Genomic DNA, 24,486 nt, shown 5'->3' on the forward strand with positions numbered 1-24,486 from the left:
AACAGCGAGGACGACACCTGTGTTCCGACCTTCTGGAGCTAATGGTGTCCAGTAGCCTAAGAAGCAGAGCCCATCAGTTCAGGAAAGTGGGTCTGCTTCTCTCCCCTCACTCCCACGATGCAGGGAGCCTGTTGCCAGCAGTGCTCCCTGAAAATAAAAAACCTAACAAAATTATTTTCAGAGAAACTCAGTAGAGCTCCCCTGCAGTGCAGTGCATCCAGTCTCCTCTGGGCACAGGATCTAACTGAGGTCTGGAGGAGGGGCATAGAGGAAGGAGCCAGTTCACACCCATCTAAAGTCTTAGAGTGCCCATGTCTCCTGCGGAGCCCGTCTATACCCCATGGTCCTTACGGAGTCCCCAGCATCCTCTAGGACGTTAGAGAAACAAAGGTGTTCTTAGGGGCAAATTGTGGATAAGCCCAGTGGCCAGAGAGAGGTACTGCACGCAGCAAAGCTATCTTCTACCTGGGAGTTCATCGGTGTACCCAATGCTCATCTGGGTCAAACACGTCATCCACAAATACCATTACTTTTATTAGAAGTTATTGTGTGTTTGAAATCACAATTTAGACAATGAAGTGACATTATAAAACATTGTGATATAATACAGATGTCCGGTAACTATTGCTGCTGCTGAGATGTCTAAGGCTCCTCAACGCCCTTCTTCCTCTCGGTGACACAAACCCACGGAAATACTTCCAGGACGGGTGACGGATGTCTTAGGGTAAAACAGTAATTTTCTTCTCCAGTTTCTGTGGGGGGAAGAGAAGCGCCCTCATGATGGTGTCCAGTTCCTCCAGCCCGAGCTGCGCGTGTAATACAGACACAGCGTCCGACTCGCACTGCACCACAAATCTCAGCAAGCGGTACAAGTCCCGGAGCACGTCCCGTAACACCTGGGGGAAGACGTGGGAGAAGAGGGTCAGAGGCATCTCTGAATGGGGAGACATATCACAGCGGCATTCAAAGGGGGTTCCAGCGTCCAGCAAAACACGTAGAAGAGCTGAGATACTACTTCTGTGGTTATCGGTGTTTATTTCATTGCAGAAATAGATTTTATACCACTAGGAGAAAATGCCAATGGACAGGGGAAATTTGAGGAAAAATTACTTCACAGAGAGGGTAGTGGACAAGTGGAATAGCCTCCCATCAGAGGTGGTAGAGGCTAAGACAGTAGAGCAATTTAAACATGCATGGGATAGACATAAGGATAGCCCTACAAAGAAATAAGGATCAAATAAGGTTTGAGATAAAAATATGGTAAAAAAAAAAGGGGCAGACTAGATGGGCCAAGTGGTTCTTATCTGCCGTCACATTCGATGTTTCTATGACAGAATGCACAGGAAAAGGGAGGTCGGGTGCTGGAGACTCATGGGTGTGGTTGGAAGGACTGGAAATATGAGTTGGATGGGAAGTCTCGAGGGTGGAACGAGAAGTGACAGCAAATACTGGGATTGTTCAAAGTTCAGGGGTGGGTGAGATGTCGCCAGTAGCCATGAGAAGGAGTAGGGCGAGAACATGGTTTGATTTGAGGGTGTGAGGTCTGTTTCTTTGTAAGTCAGTGAGTGAAGCAAGTGCAGGAAACAAAACAGTGTGATGTACAGGAGTAGTGAGGGAGATAATGATAAAGGATGGAGAAATAGGAGAGAGGACAGATGATAAAGGATGGATAAATAGAAGAGGACACATGATAAAGGATGGAGAAATAGGAGAGAGGACAGATGATAAAGGATGGAGAAATAGGAAAGATGACAGATGATGGAGAAATAGGAGAGAGGACAGATGATAAAGGATGGAGAAATAGGAAAGATGACAGATGATGGAGAAATAGGAGAGAGGACAGATGATAAAGGATGGAGAAATAGGAGAGAGGACAGATGATAAAGGATGGAGAAATAGGAGAGAGGACAGATGATAAAGGATGGAGAAATAGGAGAGAGGACAGATGATAAAGGATGGAGAAATAGGAGAGAGGACAGATGATAAAGGATGGAGAAATAGGAGAGAGGACAGATGATAAAGGATGGAGAAATAGGAGAGAGGACAGATGATAAAGGATGGAGAAATAGAAGAGAGGACAGATGATAAAGGATGGAGAAATAGAAGAGAGGACAGATGATGAAGAAATAGAAGAGAACAGATGATAAAGGATGGAGAAATAGAAAAGATGACAGATGATAAAGGATGGAGAAGTAGGAAAGATGACAGATAATAAAGGATGGAGAAGTAGGAAAGATGACAGATGATAAAGGATGGAGAAGTAGGAAAGATGACAGATGATAAAGGATGGAGAAGTAGGAAAGATGACAGATGATAAAGGATGGAGAAGTAGGAAAGATGACAGATGATAAAGGATGGAGAAGTAGGAAAGATGACAGATGATAAAGGATGGAGAAATAGGAGAGGACAGATGATAAAGGATGGAGAAATAGGAGAGAGGACAGATGATAAAGGATGGAGAAATAGGAGAGAGGACAGATGATAAAGGATGGAGAAATAGGAGAGAGGACAGATGATAAAGGATGGAGAAATAGGAGAGAGGACAGATGATAAAGGATGGAGAAATAGGAGAGAGGACAGATGATAAAGGATGGAGAAATAGAAGAGAGGACAGATGATAAAGGATGGAGAAATAGAAGAGAGGACAGATGATGAAGAAATAGAAGAGAACAGATGATAAAGGATGGAGAAATAGAAAAGATGACAGATGATAAAGGATGGAGAAGTAGGAAAGATGACAGATAATAAAGGATGGAGAAGTAGGAAAGATGACAGATGATAAAGGATGGAGAAGTAGGAAAGATGACAGATGATAAAGGATGGAGAAGTAGGAAAGATGACAGATGATAAAGGATGGAGAAGTAGGAAAGATGACAGATGATAAAGGATGGAGAAGTAGGAAAGATGACAGATGATAAAGGATGGAGAAATAGGAGAGGACAGATGATAAAGGATGGAGAAATAGGAGAGAGGACAGATGATGAAGAAATAGAAGAGGACAGATGATAAAGGATGGAGAATCAGGAAAGATGACAGATGATAAAGGATGGAGAAATAGAAGAGGACAGATGATAAAGGATGAAGAAACAGGAAAGATGACAGATGATAAAGGATGGAGAATCAGGAAAGATGACAGATGATAAAGGATGGAGAAATAGGAGAGAGGACAGATGATAAAGGATGGAGAAATAGGAGAGAGGACAGATGATAAAGGATGGAGAAATAGGAGAGAGGACAGATGATAAAGGATGAAGAAACAGGAAAGATGATAGATGATAAAGGATGGAGAAATAGAAGAGGACACATGATAAAGGATGGAGAAACAGGAAAGATGACAGATGATAAAGGATGGAGAAGTACTATCCTGTTCCACCATATAAGTCCCACTTTATGGAAGAGACTGAGGTGCGCTGTGGCAGGGATATGGTAAATGTCCTGGCTGTCTGAGGTATACCTGAGGTACCTCTTTAACCTAAGGCAGTGATGGCTAACCTTGACACTCCAGCTGTTGTTGAACTACACATCCCAGCATGCCCTGCTACAGTTTTGCTATCTGGCCTTGCTAAAACTGATGCAAGGCATGCTGGGATGTGTAGTTCAACAACAGCTGGAGTGTCAAGGTTAGCCATCACTGACCTAAGGGCAGGATTCAGTTCGCTGCACATTTGGCGGACAGTTACGGGAGCGGATTATGGGTCGCACCGCCATAGGCCGTGAGCAGTAATGAACCAGTGAGTGGTAACGAGCGAAGCCCCCGGAACGTGTCATGGCGGTATCCGCGGCTAACTGAATCCGGCCCTAAGAGGCAGATTTATCATAGACTTGTTATACGGAGGAATGGTCTGCATAAACCAGGTCTGGTTAGAGTGGGATGGGCAATTATATCAGCCATAGGGGCACTTCGCAAATGCCAGTAAACTGACCAGGGCTGCACATACTGTAACCATTTCCCTTACAACGCTGCCAACTCCTTCATCTCCATCTGAGCCACGCGCGCGGACAAGCTTTGTGAACGAGCCAGGAGCACGCAGGGCAGATGTAGAAGCCATTGGTGTCGTGGCTAAACACTGCGTGCGTCGAAATACAGGCTGCAGAGGGACAATGTGCATGATCTAGACTCAGCTGCATAAGATCAGAGGGCTGTACTTTGCCGGTCCCGCATTTAGGGCCTAATTCAGACCTGATCGTAGCAGGAACTTTGTTGGCAGATGGGCAAAACCATTTGCAGTGCAGGTGGGTGCAGATGTAACATGTGCAGAGAGAGTTAGATTTGGGTGGGGTGTGTTCAATCTGCAATCTAATTTGCAGTGTAAAATAAAGCAGCCAGTATTTACCCTGCACAGAAACAATGTAACCCACCAAAATCTAACTCTCTCTGCACATGCTACATCTGCCCCCCTGCAGTGTACATGGTTTTGCTCATCAGCTAACAAAGTTGCTGCTACTATCAGGTCTGAACTAGGCCCTTAGTGCAGAGCAGAAGCCAGCAAAGCTCATCTGCTCGCAGGCTGCAGTGCTGCGACTCATTACACCCGTGGATGTGCTATAGGGTTAACGCTACGCTGCTAGTTATGAATCGTCTTATTGACCTCTAGAGTCAGTGACACCTTTGTAGATTGAGTCTAGTGTCACTGGAACTGCAGACAAGTGCAAAAGGGAAAATAAGAATTTACTTACCGATAATTCTATTTCTCATAGTCCGTAGTGGATGCTGGGACTCCGTCAGGACCATGGGGAATAGCGGGCTCCGCAGGAGACAGGGCACATCTAAAAAAGCTTTTAGGTCACATGGTGCGTACTGGCTCCTCCCCCTATGACCCTCCTCCAAGCCTCAGTTAGGTACTGTGCCCGGACGAGCGTACACAATAAGGAAGGATCTTGAATCCCGGGTAAGACTCATACCAGCCACACCAATCACACCGTACAACTTGTGATCTGAACCCAGTTAACAGTATGATAACACAAACGAAGTAGCCTCTGAACAGATGGCTCACAACAACAGTAATAACCCGATTTTTGTAACAATAACTATGTACAAGCATTGCAGACAATCCGCACTTGGGATGGGCGCCCAGCATCCACTACGGACTATGAGAAATAGAATTATCGGTAAGTAAATTCTTATTTTCTCTAACGTCCTAGTGGATGCTGGGACTCCGTCAGGACCATGGGGATTATACCAAAGCTCCCAAACGGGCGGGAGAGTGCGGATGACTCTGCAGCACCGAATGAGAGAACTCCAGGTCCTCTTTAGCCAGAGTATCAAATTTGTAAAATTTTACAAACGTGTTCTCCCCTGACCACGTAGCTGCTCGGCAAAGTTGTAATGCTGAGACTCCTCGGGCAGCCGCCCAGGATGAGCCCACTTTCCTTGTGGAATGGGCCTTTACAGATTTAGGCTGTGGCAGGCCTGCCACAGAATGTGCAAGTTGGATTGTACTACATATCCAACGTGCAATCGTCTGTTTAGACGCAGGAGCACCCAACTTGTTGGGTGCATACAATGTAAACAACGAGTCAGATTTTCTGACTCCAGCTGTCCTTGAAATATATATTTTTAATGCTCTGACAACGTCCAGTAACTTGGAGTCCTCCAAGTCGCTAGTAGCCGCAGGCACCACAATAGGCTGGTTCAAGTGAAATGCCGAAACCACCTTAGGGAGAAATTGAGGACGTGTCCTCAATTCTGCCCTGTCCGAATGGAATATCAGATATGGGCTTTTGTATGACAAAGCTGCCAACTCCGAAACTCTCCTGGCTGAAGCCAGAGCCAACAGCATGGTTACCTTCCATGTAAGGTATTTTAAATCTACCGATTTTAAAGGCTCAAACCAATGAGATTTGAGAAAATTTAGAACCACGTTCAAATCCCACGGTGCCACTGGAGGCACTATTGGGGGTTGTATATGTAGTACACCTTTGACAAAAGTTTGTACTTCAGGCACTGACGCCAATTCCTTCTGGAAGAAAATTGATAAGGCCGAAATTTGAACTTTAATGGACCCCAATTTGAGGCCCATAGACAATCCTGCTTGCAGGAAATGTAAGAATCGACCCAATTGAAATTCTTCCGTTGGAGCCTTCTTGGCCTCACACCACGCAACATATTTTCTCCAAATGCGGTGATAATGTTGTGCGGTCACTTCTTTCCTGGCTTTAATTAAAGTAGGAATAACTTCCTCAGGAATGCCCTTCTCTTTTAGAATCCGGCGTTCAACCGCCATGCCGTCAAACGCAGCCGCGGTAAGTCTTGGAACATACAAGGTCCCTGCTGAAGCAGATCCCTTCTTAGAGGTAGAGGCCACGGATCCTCCGTGAGCATCTCTTGAAGTTCCGGATACCAAGTTCTTCTTGGCCAGTCCGGAGCTACCAGTATTGTTCTTACTCCTCTTTTCCGTATAATTCTCAGTACCTTTGGTATGAGAGGCAGAGGAGGGAACACATACACTGACTGGTACACCCACGGTGTTACCAGAGCGTCCACAGCTATTGCCCGAGGGTCTCTTGACCTGGCGCAATACCTGTCCAATTTTTTGTTGAGGCGAGACGCCATCATGTCCACCTTTGGTTTTTCCCAACGGTTCACAATCATGTGGAAAACTTCTGGATGAAGTCCCCACTCTCCCGGGTGAAGGTCGTGTCTGCTGAGGAAATCTGCTTCCCAGTTGTCCACTCCCGGGATGAACACTGCTGACAGTGCTACGACATGATTCTCCGCCCAGCGCAGAATCCTTGCAGCTTCTGCCATTGCACTCCTGCTTCTCGTGCCGCCTTGTCGGTTTACGTGGGCGACTGCCGTGATGTTGTCGGACTGGATCAACACCGGCTGACCCTGAAGCAGCGATTTTGCCAGGCTTAGAGCATTGTAGATCGCTCTTAGCTCCAGTATATTTATGTGAAGAGACGTCTCCAGGTTTGACCACACGCCCTGGAAGTTTCTTCCCTTTGTGACTGCTCCCCAACCTCGTAGGCTGGCATCCGTAGTCACCAGGACCCAGTCCTGTATGCCGAATCTGCGGCCCACTAACAGATGGGCAGTCTGCAACCACCACAGGAGAGACAACCTTGTTCTCGGTGACAGTGTTATCCGCTGATGCATGTGCAGATGCGATCCGGACCATTTGTCCAGCAGATCCCACTGAAATGTTCGTGCATGGAATCTGCCGAATGGAATCGCTTCGTACGAAGCCACCATCTTTCCCAGGACTCTTGTGCATTGATGTACTGACAAAGTTCCTGGTTTTAGGAGGTTCTTGACAAGTTCGGATAACTCCCTTGCTTTCTCTTCCGGGAGAAATACCTTTTTCTGAACCGTGTCCAGAATCATGCCCAGGAACAGCAGATGTGTTGTCGGGGTCAATTGAGATTTTGGAAGATTTAGAATCCACCCGTGTTGCTGAAGCACTACTTGTGTTAGCGCTACACCGACTTCCAGCTGTTCTCTGGACTTTGCCCTTATCAGGAGATCGTCCAAGTAAGGGATAATTAATACGCCTTTTCTTCGTAGAAGAACCATCATTTCGGTCATTACCTTGGTAAAGACCCGAGGGGCCGTGGACAACCCAAACGGCAGCGTTTGAAACTGATAATGACAGTCTTGTATCACGAACCTGAGATACCCTTGGTGTGAGGGGTAAATCGGGACATGTAGATAAGCATCTTTTATGTCCAAGGACACCATGAAGTCTCCTTCTTCCAGATTCGCTATCACTGCTCTGAGTGACTCCATCTTGAACTTGAATTTCTTTATGTACAGGTTCAAGGATTTCAGATTTAGAATAGGCCTTACCGAACCGTCCGGTTTCGGTACCACAAATAGTGTGGAATAATACCCCTTTCCCTGTTGTAGGAGGGGTACCTTGACTATCACCTGCTGAGAATACAGCTTGTGAATGGCTTCCAAAACCGACGTCCTTTCTGAGGGAGACGTTGGTAAAGCAGACTTTAGGAACCGGCGAGGGGGAGACCTTTCGAACTCCAGCATGTAACCCTGAGATACTATCTGCAGGACCCACGGGTCCACTTGTGAGTGAACCCATTGATTGCTGAAAATCTTGAGTCGACCCCCCACCGTTCCTGAGTCCGCTTGTAAAGCCCCAGCGTCATGCTGATGGCTTTGTAGAAGCCGGGGCGGGCTTCTGTTCCTGGGCAGGGGCTGTTTGCTGCCCTTTCTTACCCTTTCCTCTGCCTCGCGGCAGATAAGACTGTCCTTTTGGTCGCTTTTTATAGGAGCGAAAGGACTGCGGCTGAAAAGACGGTGTCTTTTTCTGTTGGGAGGGGGTCTGAGGTAAAAAAGTGGATTTGCCGGCAGTTGCCGTGGCCACCAGGTCCGAAAGACCGACCCCAAACAATTCCTCTCCTTTATATGGCAATACTTCCATATGCCTCTTGGAATCCGCATCACCTGACCACTGTCGCGTCCATAAACTTCTTCTGGCAGATATGGACATCGCGCTTACTCTTGATGCTAGAGTACAAACATCCCTCTGAGCATCTCGCATATAAAGGAAAGCATCCTTTAATTGCTCTAGAGTCAATAAAATACTGTCCCTATCCAGGGTATCAATATTTTCAGTCAGAGAATCCAACCACACTACCCCAGCACTGCACATCCAGGCTGAGGCTATTGCCGGTCGCAGTATAACACCAGTATGTGTGTATATACTCTTCAGTGTAGTTTCCAGCCTCCTATCTGCTGGATCCTTGAGGGCGGCCGTATCAGGAGACGGCAACGCCACTTGCTTTGATAAACGTGTGAGCGCCTTATCCACCCTAGGGGGTGTTTCCCAGCGCGCCCTAACCTCTGGTGGGAAAGGGTATAATGCCAATAACTTCTTGGAAATTAGCAGTTTTCTATCGGGGTTAACCCACGCTTCATCACACACGTCATTCAATTCCTCTGATTCTGGAAAAAATACAGGTAGTTTTTTCACCCCCCACATAATACCCCTTTTTGAGGTACCAGCAGTATCAGAGATCTGCAAAGCCTCCTTCATTGCCGTGATCATATAACGTGTGGCCCTATTGGAAAATACGTTTGTTTCTTCACCGTCGACACTAGATTCATCTGTGTCGGTACCCGTGTCGACTGACTGAGGTAAAGGACGTTTTACAGCCCCTGACGGTGTCTGAGACGCCTGAACCGGTACTAACTGGTTTGCCGGGCGTCTTATTTCGTCAACTGACTTTTGTAATGTGCTGACATTATCACGTAATTCCATAACTAAAGCCATCCATTCCGGTGTCGACTCCCTAGGGGGTGACATTACCATCATCGGCAATTGCTCTGCCTCCACACCAACATCGTCCTCATACATGTCGACACACACGTACCGACACACAGCAGCCACACAGGGAATGCTCTAATCGAAGACAGGACCCCCTAGCCCTTTGGGGAGACAGAGGGAGAGTTTGCCAGCACACACCAAAAGCGCTATAAATGTATATAAACAACCCTAGAAGGTGTTGTTTACTATATATGCGCTCTTAATAATAAGAATTTACTTACCGATAATTCTATTTCTCATAGTCCGTAGTGGATGCTGGGGACTCCGTCAGGACCATGGGGAATAGCGGGCTCCGCAGGAGACAGGGCACATCTAAAAAAGCTTTTAGGTCACATGGTGCGTACTGGCTCCTCCCCCTATGACCCTCCTCCAAGCCTCAGTTAGGTACTGTGCCCGGACGAGCGTACACAATAAGGAAGGATCTTGAATCCCGGGTAAGACTCATACCAGCCACACCAATCACACCATACAACTTGTGATCTGAACCCAGTTAACAGTATGATAACAAAACGAAGTAGCCTCTAAAAAGATGGCTCACAACAATAATAACCCGATTTTTGTAACAATAACTATGTACAAGTATTGCAGACAATCCGCACTTGGGATGGGCGCCCAGCATCCACTACGGACTATGAGAAATAGAATTATCGGTAAGTAAATTCTTATTTTCTCTAACGTCCTAGTGGATGCTGGGGACTCCGTCAGGACCATGGGGATTATACCAAAGCTCCCAAACGGGCGGGAGAGTGCGGATGACTCTGCAGCACCGAATGAGAAAACTCCAGGTCCTCTGTAGCCAGAGTATCAAATTTGTAAAATTTTACAAACGTGTTCTCCCCTGACCACGTAGCTGCTCGGCAAAGTTGTAATGCCGAGACTCCTCGGGCAGCCGCCCAAGATGAGCCCACCTTCCTTGTGGAGTGGGCCTTTACAGATTTAGGCTGTGGCACGCCTGCCACAGAATGTGCAAGTTGGATTGTGCTACAGATCCAACGTGCAATCGTCTGTTTAGACGCAGGAGCACCCATCTTGTTGGGTGCATACAATGTAAACAACGAGTCAGTTTTTCTGACTCCAGCTGTCCTTGAAATATATATTTTTAATGCTCTGACAACGTCCAGTAACTTGGAGTCCTCCAAGTCGCTAGTAGCCGCAGGCACCACAATAGGCTGGTTTAAGTGAAATGCCGAAACCACCTTAGGGAGAAATTGAGGACGCGTCCTCAATTCTGCCCTGTCCGAATGGAATATCAGATATGGGCTCTTGTATGACAAAGCTGCCAACTCTGAAACTCTCCTGGCAGAAGCCAGGGCCAACAGCATGGTTACCTTCCATGTAAGGTATTTTAATTCTACCGATTTTAACGGCTCAAACCAATGAGATTTGAGAAAATTTAGAACCACGTTCAAATCCCACGGTGCCACTGGAGGCACTATTGGGGGTTGTATATGTAGTACACCTTTGACAAAAGTTTGTACTTCAGGCACTGACGCCAATTCCTTCTGGAAGAAAATTGATAAGGCCGAAATTTGAACTTTAATAGACCCCAATTTTAGGCCCATAGACAATCCTGCTTGCAGGAAATGTAAGAATCGACCCAATTGAAATTCTTCCGTTGGAGCCTTCTTGGCCTCACACCACGCAACATATTTTCGCCAAATGCGGTGATAATGTTGTACAGTCACTTCCTTCCTAGCCTTAATCAAGGTAGGAATAACTTCCTCTGGAATGCCCTTTTCTTTTAGAATCCGGCGTTCAACCGCCATGCCGTCAAACGCAGACGCGGTAAGTCTTGGAACATACAAGGTCCCTGCTGAAGCAGATCCCTTCTCAGAGGTAGAGGCCACGGATCCTCCGTGAGCATCTCTTGAAGTTCCGGATACCAAGTTCTCCTTGGCCAGTCCGGAGCCACCAGTATCGTTCTTACTCCTCTTTTCCGTATAATTCTCAGCACCTTTGGTATGAGAGGCAGAGGAGGGAACACATACACTGATTGGTACACCCACGGTGTTACCAGAGCGTCCACAGCTATTGCCTGAGGGTCTCTTGACCTGGCGCAATACCTGTCCAATTTTTTGTTGAGACGAGACGCCATCATGTCTACCTTTGGTTTTTCCCAACGGTTCACAATCATGTGGAAAACTTCTGGATGAAGTCCCCACTCTCCCGGGTGAAGGTCGTGTCTGCTGAGGAAATCTGCTTCCCAGTTGTCCACTCCCGGGATGAACACTGCTGACAGTGCTATGACATGATTCTCCGCCCAGCGCAGAATCCTTGCCGCTTCTGCCATTGCACTCCTGCTTCTCGTGCCGCCTTGTCGGTTTACGTGGGCGACTGCCGTGATGTTGTCGGACTGGATCAACACCGGCTGACCCTGAAGCAGCGGTTTTGCCAGACTTAGAGCATTGTAGATCGCTCTTAGCTCCAGTATATTTATGTGAAGAGACGTCTCCAGGCTTGACCACACGCCCTGGAAGTTTCTTCCCTTTGTGACTGCTCCCCAACCTCGTAGGCTGGCATCCGTAGTCACCAGGACCCAGTCCTGTATGCCGAATCTGCGGCCCACTAACAGATGGGCAGTTTGCAGCCACCACAGGAGAGACAACCTTGTTCTTGGTGACAGTGCTATTCGCTGATGCATGTGCAGATGCGATCCGGACCATTTGTCCAGCAGATCCCACTGAAATGTCCGTGCATGGAATCTGCCGAATGGAATCGCTTCGTACGAAGCCACCATCTTTCCCAGGACTCTTGTGCATTGATGTACTGACACCGTTCCTGGTTTTAGGAGGTTCCTGACAAGTTCGGATAACTCCCTTGCTTTTTCCTCCGGGAGAAACACCTTTTTCTGAACCGTGTCCAGAATCATTCCCAGGAACAGCAGACGAGTTGTCGGGGTCAATTGAGATTTTGGAAGATTCAGAATCCACCCGTGTTGCTGGAGCACTACCTGGGTTAGTGCTACACCGACTTCCAGCTGTTCTCTGGACTTTGCCCTTATCAGGAGATCGTCCAAGTAAGGGATAATTAATACGCCTTTTCTTCGTAGAAGAACCATCATTTCGGTCATTACCTTGGTAAAGACCCGAGGGGCCGTAGACAAACCAAACGGCATCGTTTGAAACTGATAATGACAGTCTTGTATCACGAACCTGAGATACCCTTGGTGTGAGGGGTAAATTGGGACATGCAGATAAGCATCCTTTATGTCCAGGGACACCAAGAAGTCCCCGTCTTCCAGATTCGCTATCACTGCTCTGAGTGACTCCATTTTGAACTTGAATTTCTGTATGTACAGGTTCAAGGATTTCAGATTTAGAATAGGTCTTACCGAACCGTCCGGCTTCGGTACCACAAATAGTGTGGAATAATACCCCTTTCCCTGTTGTAGGAGGGGTACCTTGACTATCACCTGCTGAGAATACAGCTTGTGAATGGCTTCCAAAACCGACGTCCTTTCTGAGGGAGACGTTGGTAAAGCAGACTTTAGGAACCGGCGAGGTGGAAACCTTTCGAACTCCAGCATGTAACCCTGAGATATTATCTGCAGGACCCACGGGTCCACTTGTGAGTGAGCCCATTGATTGCTGAAAATCTTGAGTCGACCCCCCACCGTTCCTGGGTCCGCTTGTAAAGCCCCAGCGTCATGCTGATGGCTTTGTAGAAGCCGGGGCGGGCTTCTGTTCCTGGGCAGGGGCTGCGTGCTGCCCTTTCTTACCCTTTCCTCTGCCTCTCGGCAGATAAGACTGTCCTTTTGGTCGCTTTTTATAGGAGCGAAAGGACTGCGGCTGAAAAGACGGTGTCTTTTTCTGTTGTGAAGGGGTCTGAGGTAAAAAGGTGGATTTGCCGGCAGTTGCCGTGGTCACCAGGTCCGAAAGACCGACCCCAAACAATTCCTCTCCTTTATATGGCAATACTTCCATATGCCTCTTGGAATCCGCATCACCTGACCACTGTCGCGTCCATAAACTTCTTCTAGCAGATATGGACATCGCGCTTACTCTTGATGCTAGAGTACAAACATCCCTCTGAGCATCTCGCATATAAAGAAAAGCATCCTTTAATTGCTCTAGAGTCAATAAAATACTGTCCCTATCCAGGGTCTCAATATTTTCAGTCAGAGAATCCAACCACACTACCCCAGCACTGCACATCCAGGCTGAGGCTATTGCCGGTCGCAGTATAACACCCGTATGTGTGTATATACTCTTCAGTGTAGTTTCCAGCCTCCTATCTGCTGGATCCTTGAGGGCGGCCGTATCAGGAGACGGCAACGCCACTTGCTTTGATAAACGTGTGAGCGCCTTATCCACCTTAGGGGGTGATTCCCAGCGCGCCCTAACCTCTGGTGGGAAAGGGTATAATGCCAACAACTTCTTTGAAATTAGCATTTTTCTATCGGGGGTAACCCACGCTTCATCACACACATCATTCAATTCCTCTGATTCTGGGAAAAATACAGGTAGTTTTTTCACCCCCCACATAATACCCCTTTTTGAGGTACCAGTAGTATCAGAGAGCTGCAAAGCCTCCTTCATTGCCGTGATCATATAACGTGTGGCCCTACTGGAAAATACGTTTACTTCCTCACCGTCGACACTAGATTCATCTGTGTCGGTACCGGTGTCGACTGACTGAGGTAAGGGACGTTTTACAGCCCCTGACGGTGTCTGAGATGCCTGAACCGGTACTAACTGGTTTGCCGGGCGTCTCATTTCGTCAACTGACTTTTGTAATGTGCTGACATTATCACGTAATTCCATAACCAAAGCCATCCATTCCGGTGTCGACTCCCTAGGGGGTGACATTACCATCATCGGCAATTGCTCTGCCTCCACACCAACTTCGTCCTCATACATGTCGACACACACGTACCGACACACACAGCAGCCACACAGTGAATGCTCTATTGAAGACAGGACCCTCCTAGCCCTTTGGGGAGACAGAGGGAGAGTTTGCCAGCACACACCAAAAGCGCTATACAGTATATAACAACCCTAGAAGGTGTTGTTTTTATATATGCGCTCTCAATATATATTTATATCGCCAATTTATGCCCCCCCTCTCTTTGTTACCCTGTTTCTGTAGTGCAGTGCAGGGGAGAGTCGTGGGAGCCTTCCTCACCAGCGGAGCCGTGCAGGAAAATGGCGCCGAGTGCTGAGGAGAATAAGCTCCGCCCCTTTTCCGGCGGGCTTTTCTCCCGGTTTTTCTAATAAACTGGCCTGGGTTAAATACATACATATAGCCTTAATGGCTATATGTGATGTATTTATTTGCCTCTAAGGTACTCTATATTGTTGCCCAGGGCGCCCCCAGCAGCGCCCTGCACCCTCCGTGACCGAGATCCGTGAGCTGTGTAGCAACAATGGCGCACAGCTGCAGTGCTGTGCGCTACCTCTATGAAGACTGAAGTCTTCTGCCGCCTGTTTCCGTTCTGCCGTTCTTCAGCGTCTGTAAGGGGGATCGGCGGCGCGGCTCCGGGACGAACCCCAGGCTGACCTGTGTTCCGACTCCCTCTGGAGCTCAGTGTCCAGTAGCCTAAGACTTCAATCCTCCTGCAGGCAGGTGAGTTGCAAGTCTCTCCCCTAAGTCCCTCGTTGCAGTGCTCCTGTCGCCAGCAGGAGACACTGATTAGAAACCTAAAAAAAAACTTTTCTAACTAGCTCTTTAAGAGAGCCACCTAGATTGCACCCTCTCGGACGGGCACAAAAACCTAACTGAGGCTTGGAGGAGGGTCATAGGGGGAGGAGCCAGTACGCACCATGTGACCTAAAAGCTTTTTTAGATGTGCCCTGTCTCCTGCGGAGCCCGCTATTCCCCATGGTCCTGACGGAGTCCCCAGCATCCACTAGGACGTTAGAGAAATATAAATATCGCCAATTTATGCCCCCCTTCTCTTTGTTACCCTGTTTCTGTAGTGCAGTGCAGGGGAGAGACCTGGGAGCCTTCCTCACCAGCGGAGCTGAGCAGGAAAATGGCGCTGAGTGCTGAGGAGAATAAGCTCCGCCCCTTTTCCGGCGGGCTTTTCCCCGGTTTTTAAGAAACTGGCCTGGGTTAAAATACATACATATAGCCTTAATGGCTATATGTGATGTATTTATTTTGCCACTAAAGGTAATTATATTGCTGCCCAGGGCGCCCCCAGCAGCGCCCTGCACCCTCCGTGACTGAGTCAGTGAGCCGTGTGACAACAATGGCGCACAGCTGCCGTGCTGTGCGCTACCTTCAAGAAGACTGAGGAGTCTTCTGCCGCCTGCTTTCCGGACCTCCGTTCTGCCGTCTCTTCAGCGTCTGTAAGGGGGATCGGCGGCGCGGCTCCGGGACGAACCCCAGGCTGACCTGTGTTCCGACTCCCTCTGGAGCTAAGTGTCCAGTAGCCTAAGACTCCAATCCATCCTGCACGCAGGTGAGTTGGAAATCTCTCCCCTAAGTCCCTCGATGCAGTGATCCTGTTGCCAGCAGGAATCACTGAGATTGAAACCTAAAAAAAAACTTTTCTAAACAGCTCTTTAGGAGAGCCACCTAGATTGCACCCTCTCGGACGGGCACAAAAACCTAACTGAGGCTTGGAGGAGGGTCATAGGGGGAGGAGCCAGTACGCACCATGTGACCTAAAAGCTTTTTTAGATGTGCCCTGTCTCCTGCGGAGCCCGCTATTCCCCATGGTCCTGACGGAGTCCCAGCATCCACTAGGACGTTAGAGAAAAATCAATACACACTACAGAGGCTGGAGGACTGATCAGAGAGTAACACAGTATTATAGGTATATATGCACAAACAAAGCTTCCAAACGGGGACGAGGGCGTGGGTGGGGGCTCACAGGCGAGGGCTCACATATGAGGGCGTGGGCTCATAGACGAGGGCGTGGGTGGGGGCTCATAGACAAGGGTGTGGGCTCATAGATGAGGGCATGGGTGGAAGCTCACAGACGAGGGCATGGGTGCGGGCTCACAGGCGAGGGCATGGGTGGGGGCTCACAGGCGAGGGCATGGGTTGGGGCCCACAGGCGATGGCGTGGGTAGGGCTCATAGACGAGGGCGTGGGTGGGGGCTCATAGATAAGGGCGTGGGTGGGGCTCAGTAACAGACTTTATTAAACTGATGTCATTTAACAAGGGCTTCAGGGACAAAGTAGAGGAAATGAGGACAGCCCTGTCGCCACGTCTCCTGCCACACAGGATCTCCCAGGCTATGGCAGTAATTAGTCTGAGGCACTGGGACCCCGGGGTGATGTAAGGAGGGTATATCGCAGCCTGGAGGGAGGACAGCAAAGCCTGGGCTGAGGAACCAGTGTATATACTGCAGAGCCAGCCACAGACACACCCTGTCCTGCCGCAGTCACCGCGTGGCCCCATGTGACGCATGATACCCTGTCCTGCCGCAGTCACCGCGTGGCCCCATGTGACGCATGATACCATGTCCTGCCGCAGTCACCGCGTGGCCCCATGTGACGCATGATACCCTGTCCTGCCACAGTCACCGCGTGGCCCTGTGTGACGCATGATACCCTGTCCTGCCGCAGTCACCACGTGGCCCCATGTGACGTATGATAACCTGTCCTGCCGCAGTCACCACGTGGCCCCATGTGACACATGAATACCCTGTCCTGCCGCAGTCACTGCGTGGCCTCATGTAACGCATGATACTCTGTCCTGAGGCAGTCACCGCGTGGCCCCATGTGACGTATGATAACCTGTCCTGCCGCAGTCACCGCGTGGCCCCATGTGACACATGATACCCTGTCCTGCCGCAGTCACTGCGTGGCCTCATGTAACGCATGATACTCTGTCCTGAGGCAGTCACCGCGTGGCCCCATGTGACGCATGATACCCTGTCCTGCTGCAGTCACCGCGTGGCCCCATGTGACGCATGATACCCTGTCCTGCTGCAGTCACCGCGTGGCCCCATGTGACACATTATACCCTGTCCTGCCGCAGTCACCGCGTGGCCCCATGTGACGCTAGATACCCTGTCCTGCTGCAGTCACCGCTTGGCCCCATGTGACACTAGATACCCTGTCCTGCCGCAGTCACCGCGTGGCCCCATGTGACGCTAGATACCCTGTCCTCCTGCAGTCACCGCGTGGCCCCATGTGACGCATGATACCCTGTCCTGCCGCAGTCACCACGTGGCCCCATGTGACACATGATACCCTGTCCTGCCGCAGTCACCACGTGGCCCCATGTGACGTATGATAACCTGTCCTGCCGTAGTAACCACGTGGCCCCGTGTGACACATGAATACCCTGTCCTGCCGCAGTCACCACGTGGCCCCATGTGACGTATGATAACCTGTCCTGCCGCAGTCACCACGTGGCCCCATGTGACGTATGATAACCTGTCCTGCCGTAGTAACCACGTGGCCCCGTGTGACACATGAATACCCTGTCCTGCCGCAGTCACCGCGTGGCCCCATGTGACGCATGATACCCTGTCCTGCCGCAGTCACCACGTGGCCCCATGTGACGTATGATAACCTGTCCTGCCGTAGTAACCACGTGGCCCCGTGTGACACATGAATACCCTGTCCTGCCGCAGTCACCGCGTGGCCTCATGTAACGCATGATACTCTGTCCTGCTGCAGTCACCGCGTGGCCCCATGTGACGCATGATACCCTGTCCTGCTGCAGTCACCGCGTGGCCCCATGTGACACATTATACCCTGTCCTGCCGCAGTCACCGCGTGGCCCCATGTGACGCTAGATACCCTGTCCTGCTGCAGTCACCGCTTGGCCCCATGTGACACTAGATACCCTGTCCTGCCGCAGTCACCGCGTGGCCCCATGTGATGCTAGATACCCTGTCCTCCTGCAGTCACCGCGTGGCCCCATGTGACGCATGATACCCTGTCCTGCCGCAGTCACCACGTGGCCCCATGTGACGTATGATAACCTGTCCTGCCGTAGTAACCACGTGGCCCCGTGTGACACATGAATACCCTGTCCTGCCGCAGTCACCGCGTGGCCCCATGTGACACATGATACCCTGTCCTGCCGCAGTCACCACGTGGCCCCATGTGACGTATGATAACCTGTCCTGCCGCAGTCACCACGTGACCCCATGTGACACATGAATACCCTGTCCTGCCGCAGTCACTGCGTGGCCTCATGTAACGCATGATACCCTGTCCTGAGGCAGTCACCGCGTGGCCCCATGTGACACATGAAACGGGTAAGACAAATGATAGGTTTCAGCATTTCTCAGCTCTCTAACTATTGTAGGTCGTGCTGGGACTTGTAGTCTGTGACATCTGGTCTCCCACAGGTTACCTGAATTTGGTAGCGATTATGAGAGGCGATTGCCATGGCACTCTGATGAATAAAAGGACATATATATTGTAATACATCAGAGGCGGACAGACAGGACTGCTGGTGTAGAGTGACAGCTCTGCGGCCCAGCTCCCGGCTCTGGGAATGACACTCTGTGAGCATTGTGTCTCTCCTATCAGAATACATTTGTGCAGCAAGCCTATAAATAGCAGCGCGGGAGCCTCCGCTGCCCCCTCATCAGCAGAAATGAGCAGAGCGGCAGAAATTGGCACTTTATCACAGCGGGTAATTAAGAAACTGATTCATGCATGAGCCGAGCTTAAAATACTCACTTATACTACGCCGTATGGCACTAACCCTGCCGGCGCTGTGCCAGGTCCCCGACATCCAACAGTGACTGTACGTATGAGGATATATATATATATATATATATACACACACACACACACATATATATATATATTTTATATATACACACACACACTTATACTATGCCGCATGGCTCTAACCCTGCCGGCGCTGTGCCAGGTCTCTGACATCCAACAGTGAGTGTACGTAAGAGGATATATATATTTATTATACACACACACACACACCCACCCACCCTTATACTACGCCGCATGGCATTAACCCTGCTGGCGCTGTGCCAGGTCTCTGACATCCAACAGGGAGTGTACGTATGAGGATATATACGTTATGGTAAGAACTTGCCGTTGATAACGGTATTTCTCCTATGTTCACAGGTTCCACAGGATAACAATGGGATATGATGGAGCGATAGCGGATTGGCACCAAACGATCACAAGCTTTCAGTCCTCCCAGGATGCAACGGGCTCGTCCATATATATCCCCGCCCACTGGCTCAGGCAAATCAGTTGCATTCCAAAGCATTTAGGCAGGAGCATCATGTAGAGCCCTAATCAGGCGAGAGGAACACACATGCACACCCTTCCGTACAAGAAGGAAGAGGTTAGTGAGTAAAAGGATCCTCAAATCAGGTGCGTCAATGGGATTTCCCAAAGCAGTTTTAGTGGTGGGGACGCTCCTGATAAGACAGGAGAACTTTTCGCCCGAATTCAGCGTCATGAGAGGCAAAAGTATCCAAGGAATAATGTCTAATGAATGTGTTAATGGACGACCATGTGGCTGCCTTACATATCTGTTCTGCTGAAGCACCATTTTGTGCCGCCCATGAAGGACCTACCTTACGAGTAGAGTGAGCAGAGACATTATCCGGAACAGGGAGATCAGCTCGAGAATATGCTTCTGAAATCGTAATTCGAAGCCATCTTGCTAGCATCTGTTTTGTAGCAGGCCATCCCCTCTTGTGAAATCCGTAGAGAATGAAGAGAGAATCTGTCTTTCTGATGGCACTGGTACGGTCCATGTAGATCCTTAATGCCCGGACTACGTCTAACGCCGCATCTCTCGCAGAAAGTCCCGATACCTGAAAAGCCGGAACTACAATTTCTTCATTTAGGTGGAATTTAGATACCACCTTAGGAAGATACCCAGACCTAGTTCTGAGAACTGCTTTATCTGGATAAAAAGTCAGAAAAGGAGAACGACAAGACAGCGCTCCTAAATCTGATACTCTTCTAGCAGATGCCATAGTCAGTAGAAAAAGAACTTTAGCTGTCAACCATTTAAGATCCACTTTATTAAGTGGTTCAAATGGAGCAACTTGAAGGGCCTTTAGGACTAAATTTAAGTCCCAAGGCACTGTAGGAGGAACAAAGGGAGGTTGAATGCGCAGCATTCCCTGGAAGAAAGTGCGCACATCCTGTAAATTGGCAATTTTCTTTTGGAACCCTACAGTCTATGCTAATACTTGTACTCTCAAGGAAGCCACCTTCAAACCTTTATCCATTCCTGCCTGAAGGAAATCTAAGACCCTGGAAACCTGGAAAGATTTCGGGTCCATATTTCTTTCACTGCACCAATGAATATAGGCTTGCCATATTTGGTGATAAATGCGAGCTGAGGAGGGTTTCCTTGCTCTGAGCATTGTTTGAATTACCTGTAGTGAGAATCCTCTTGACTTCAGGATAGAGGTTTCAAGAGCCACGCCATCAAAGACAGTCGATCCAGATGCCTGTGGTAACAAGGACCCTGCATTAGTAGATCTGGACATTGAGGGAGCAGAAGTGGAGCATTCATCGACATTCTCTGCAGATCTGTGTACCAATGCCTTCTGGGCCACGCCGGTGCGATTAGAATCACGGCACCCTTTGCTTCTTTTATCTTCCTCACCACCCTGGGTAGCAGGATGATCGGAGGAAACAGATACGCCAGATGAATCCCATTTAACTGACAGGGCGTCCAAAAAGATCGCTCCGGGATCCTTTATTCTTGACCCGTACACGGGTACTTTGTTGTTCAGACGGGACGCCATGAGATCTATCTCTGGCAACCCCCACTTGTCTACTAGAGTCTGAAAGACTTCCGGATGTAGAGCCCATTCGCTTGCTTTAATGGCGTGTCGACTGAGAAAGTCCGCTTCCCCGTTTAGGACTCCCAGAACGAATACTGCAGACAATGCTGGAAGATGGAGTTCTGCCCATTTTAGGATGTGACTTACCTCCTTCATTGCTGTCTGACTGCGCGTTCCTCCCTGATGGTTGAGGTACGCTACCGCCGTTACATTGTCCGAGCGGATCTGGACTGGTTTTCCTTGAAGAATGTCCTTTGCCTGAATCAGTGCCCTGTATATGTCCCGGAGTTCTAACAGATTTATTGGCAGGCAACTTTCTTCTGTGGTCCATTGTCCCTGGAACCATAATCTTCCGGACACCGCTCCCCAGCCCTGAAGACTGGCATCTGTTGTCAGGATCTCCCAATCTGATATCCAAAAGGGTCTCCCTTTGCTTAGATGTGATGTTTGTAGCCACCAGGCTAATGACTTTCTTACCTTGTGTGAAAGTACCATTGTCTGTTTCTTTACTGTCTGATGTATTCCATTCCATCTGGCCAGAATCAGACGCTGCAGAGGTCTTGAGTGGAATTGTTCATACTCCACCATGTCGAATGTTGATACCATCAAACCCATCAGTCGCATTGCTGCGTGGATTGATATTGTTTGACTGTGTAACAACTCCTGAGTCCTTGACTGTACCTTGGCTATCTTGTCCCGAGGTAAAAATATTTTCTGTAGACTTGAATCCAGTATAGCCCCCAAGTGAATCATCCATTATGACGGAACTAGAGACGATTTTGCCCAATTTATGAGCCACCCGTGTTTCTGCAGACATGTTATTGTCTGTTACAGATGGTCCAGGAGAATTTCCTGTGACTGTGCTAGAATTAACAGGTCATCGAGGTATGGAGAAATTCTTATCCCATGCTTGCGGAGATAAGCTGCCATAACCACCATGATTTTGGTAAATACTCTGGGTGCCGTGGCTAACCGAAAAGGTAATGCCTGGAACTGAAAAATGCTGCTGGATGGCGAACCTGAGATAGCACTGATAGGACAGTGCTATAGGAACATGTAGGTAAGCATCCTGAATATCCAGGGATACCATATAATCCCCTGGTTCCATGGCCAAAACTATGGAGCGTAGCGTCTCCATGTGAAACCATGGGACCCAAATATACTTGTTCAGCATTTTGAGATTGAGAATTGGTCCGAATGACCCATTTGGCTTCTGAACCAAAAACATATTGGAGGAAAACCCCTGTCCCCGTTTTGCAGGGGGTACTGGAATGATTACTCCTGATGGAAGCAATTTCTGAACTGCTTCTTGCAGGGCTCTGGCCTTCGTCTCTACCCGAGATGGGCTGGTGCAGAAGAATCTTCGAGGAGGATGCTTCTTGAAGGGAAAACATAACCCTGAGATACCACTTCTTGCTCCCAGGCATCTGTTGTAGACTGCTGCCATATCTGTGCAAACGTAAGAAGAAGTCGGCCCCCTACCATGGGGTCCCCCAGGAGGGGGCCCGCACCATCAAACTGATGGCTTATTCTCAGGTTTTGAGGCTGGCGTTCTGGTAGCCCATTGTTTTTTTGCCTTACCAAATTTATTGTATTGGGGCTGCTTACAATTACTTTTTCCTTTCGCTTTTCCTTGTGACCCAAAGGGCCGAAAAGCGGGACCCCTATGTTTGGGGTTATATGTGGAAGGAAATTTGACCTTTTTGGAGTCTGCTTCTGACTCCAGAATATCTGTCAATTCTTTACCAAACAGAATGCTTCCAGTAAAAGGCAAAGATTCCAGAACCTTCTTAGATTCTGAATCAGCTTTCCATGTACGTAACCAAAGTGCTCTGCGAGCAGCTATTGTTGAAGCTGATGCCCTGGAGGCGATAGTGCCATATCTAACGCTGCTTCTTCCAAGAATATTGCAGTCTGTTTTATGTGTGCTACATAGGATTCCTGCTCCCTTGAAGGCGCTGAAAGACCGTCTTCCAATACCTCTATCCAGGCAGCAACTGCTTTTGCCATACAAAGCCATGGCTGGCCTTATGAATGCCCCCGACAGAGAAAATATGGTTTTCAGAAAACCATCCACTCTCCTATCCGTGACATCATCCAATGACGTTGATGGCAAAGGCAATATAGATTTTCGCACTAATCGAATGACATGCGTATCTACTTTGGGAGCCATTTCCCATTTTAAACAGTCCCCAGCTGTAAAATCAGGATTTTGGTACTTACCGATAAATCCCTTTCTCCGATTCCACAGGGGCCACTGGAGTGTAGTTACAATGGGGAAATAGTAGGCAGTAGTTGGGAGCTGGCACTTTAAAATTCTCACACTGTGGCTAGCTCCTCCCCTACTATCTCCCCTCCAAGCCAGTCTACGTAAAACTGTGCCCGAGGAGAGCTGGAATAAACAAACCGTAAGGTAGAGGAGGTTAATGACGCCCTGTAACCCAGGATAACACAAACCCAACCTGGAACAGAACCTAACAAACAACCGGCTAGCCCGAACTCAACAAGCAGTCATATGGTGATCTGCAAACCGTTAAGCAAAAAACAAGGAGGAACAGCGCTGGGCGGGCGTCCAGTGGCCCCTGTGGAATCGGAGAAAGGGATTTATCGGTAAGTACCAAAATCCTGATTTCTCCTTCATCCACTAGGGGCCACTGGAGTGTAGTTACAATGGGGACGTCCCAGAGCTCCCAAAACGGGTGGGAGAGCGCTGAGAGTCCTGTAAAACCGCTCGGCCAAACTGTGATGCAGAGGCCGCAAAAGTGTCAAACTTGTAGAATTTGACAAACGTATGACGGCCGGACCAAGTAGCCGCCCGACCTAAAGTATTCATGGAGACCCCATGGGCAGCTGCCCACGAAGGTCCCACCACGCACGTAAAGTGCGCTGAAATGGAAAACGGAGGCTCCCGAGCAACCGCCAAGAAGACTGTCTGATGGTCAGATGTATCCAACAGCCCAGCATATGCTGGGACCCCGGCTATTTAGTACGGGAGCATCGTACAGAATAAAGAAGAAAAAACCCTTCGTCGAATAGCCTAAGACCTCTGTAGAGAAAGTCAGCGAGCCCTGACAACAGTCAGAGAGGACTGAAAAACACTAGTGTCAGATTTATATGGAAAACGGACATGCCCTTTGGAAGAAACGACCGCTGAGGCCGAAGCTCAGCCGGGGGAGTTGCTAATAAAGTACTCCCTGAAAGAGAGCCCGAACTTACGGGCGCCAGGCTAATTTCTTTTGGAAGAAAACCGAAAAAGGCAGGGACTGAAAATTCAGGTCAATGTGGTTTGAAGCGCAGCGGAGCAAAACCTCCCAGAGAAACTAAAGATTACGGCTGAATGGTAACTGAAAGAAGGGGAAAACCCCCTTTTGTCCTTATTATGTCCCATACAGTTTTCCAAAAGCGGCAAAAGCGAGAAGAGGTAACAGACTTCTGAAATCGGGGCCTAGTAGGCCTAACCGAACTAGGGAACTCCTCCCTTCTGAGGTCTCGTGAAC

General features: G+C 49.0%; 1 protein-coding gene across 1 annotated transcript in view; it reads right to left on the reverse strand.

Moving 5' to 3' along the window:
- Positions 1-513: 513 nt before the first annotated feature.
- The window catches only part of TANGO6 (transport and golgi organization 6 homolog), a 164,895-nt gene continuing 140,922 nt past the window's right edge, over positions 514-24,486 (reverse strand). The window contains exon 18 of the mRNA XM_063945922.1: positions 514-896. Within this exon, the coding sequence (XP_063801992.1) occupies positions 720-896 (177 nt within the window). The 3' untranslated portion in view covers positions 514-719. The remainder of the gene's footprint in view (positions 897-24,486) is intronic.

The sequence above is a fragment of the Pseudophryne corroboree genome, chromosome 11 (assembly GCF_028390025.1).
Source record: "Pseudophryne corroboree isolate aPseCor3 chromosome 11, aPseCor3.hap2, whole genome shotgun sequence".
In the NCBI taxonomy this organism is placed as follows: Eukaryota; Metazoa; Chordata; class Amphibia; order Anura; family Myobatrachidae; genus Pseudophryne; species Pseudophryne corroboree.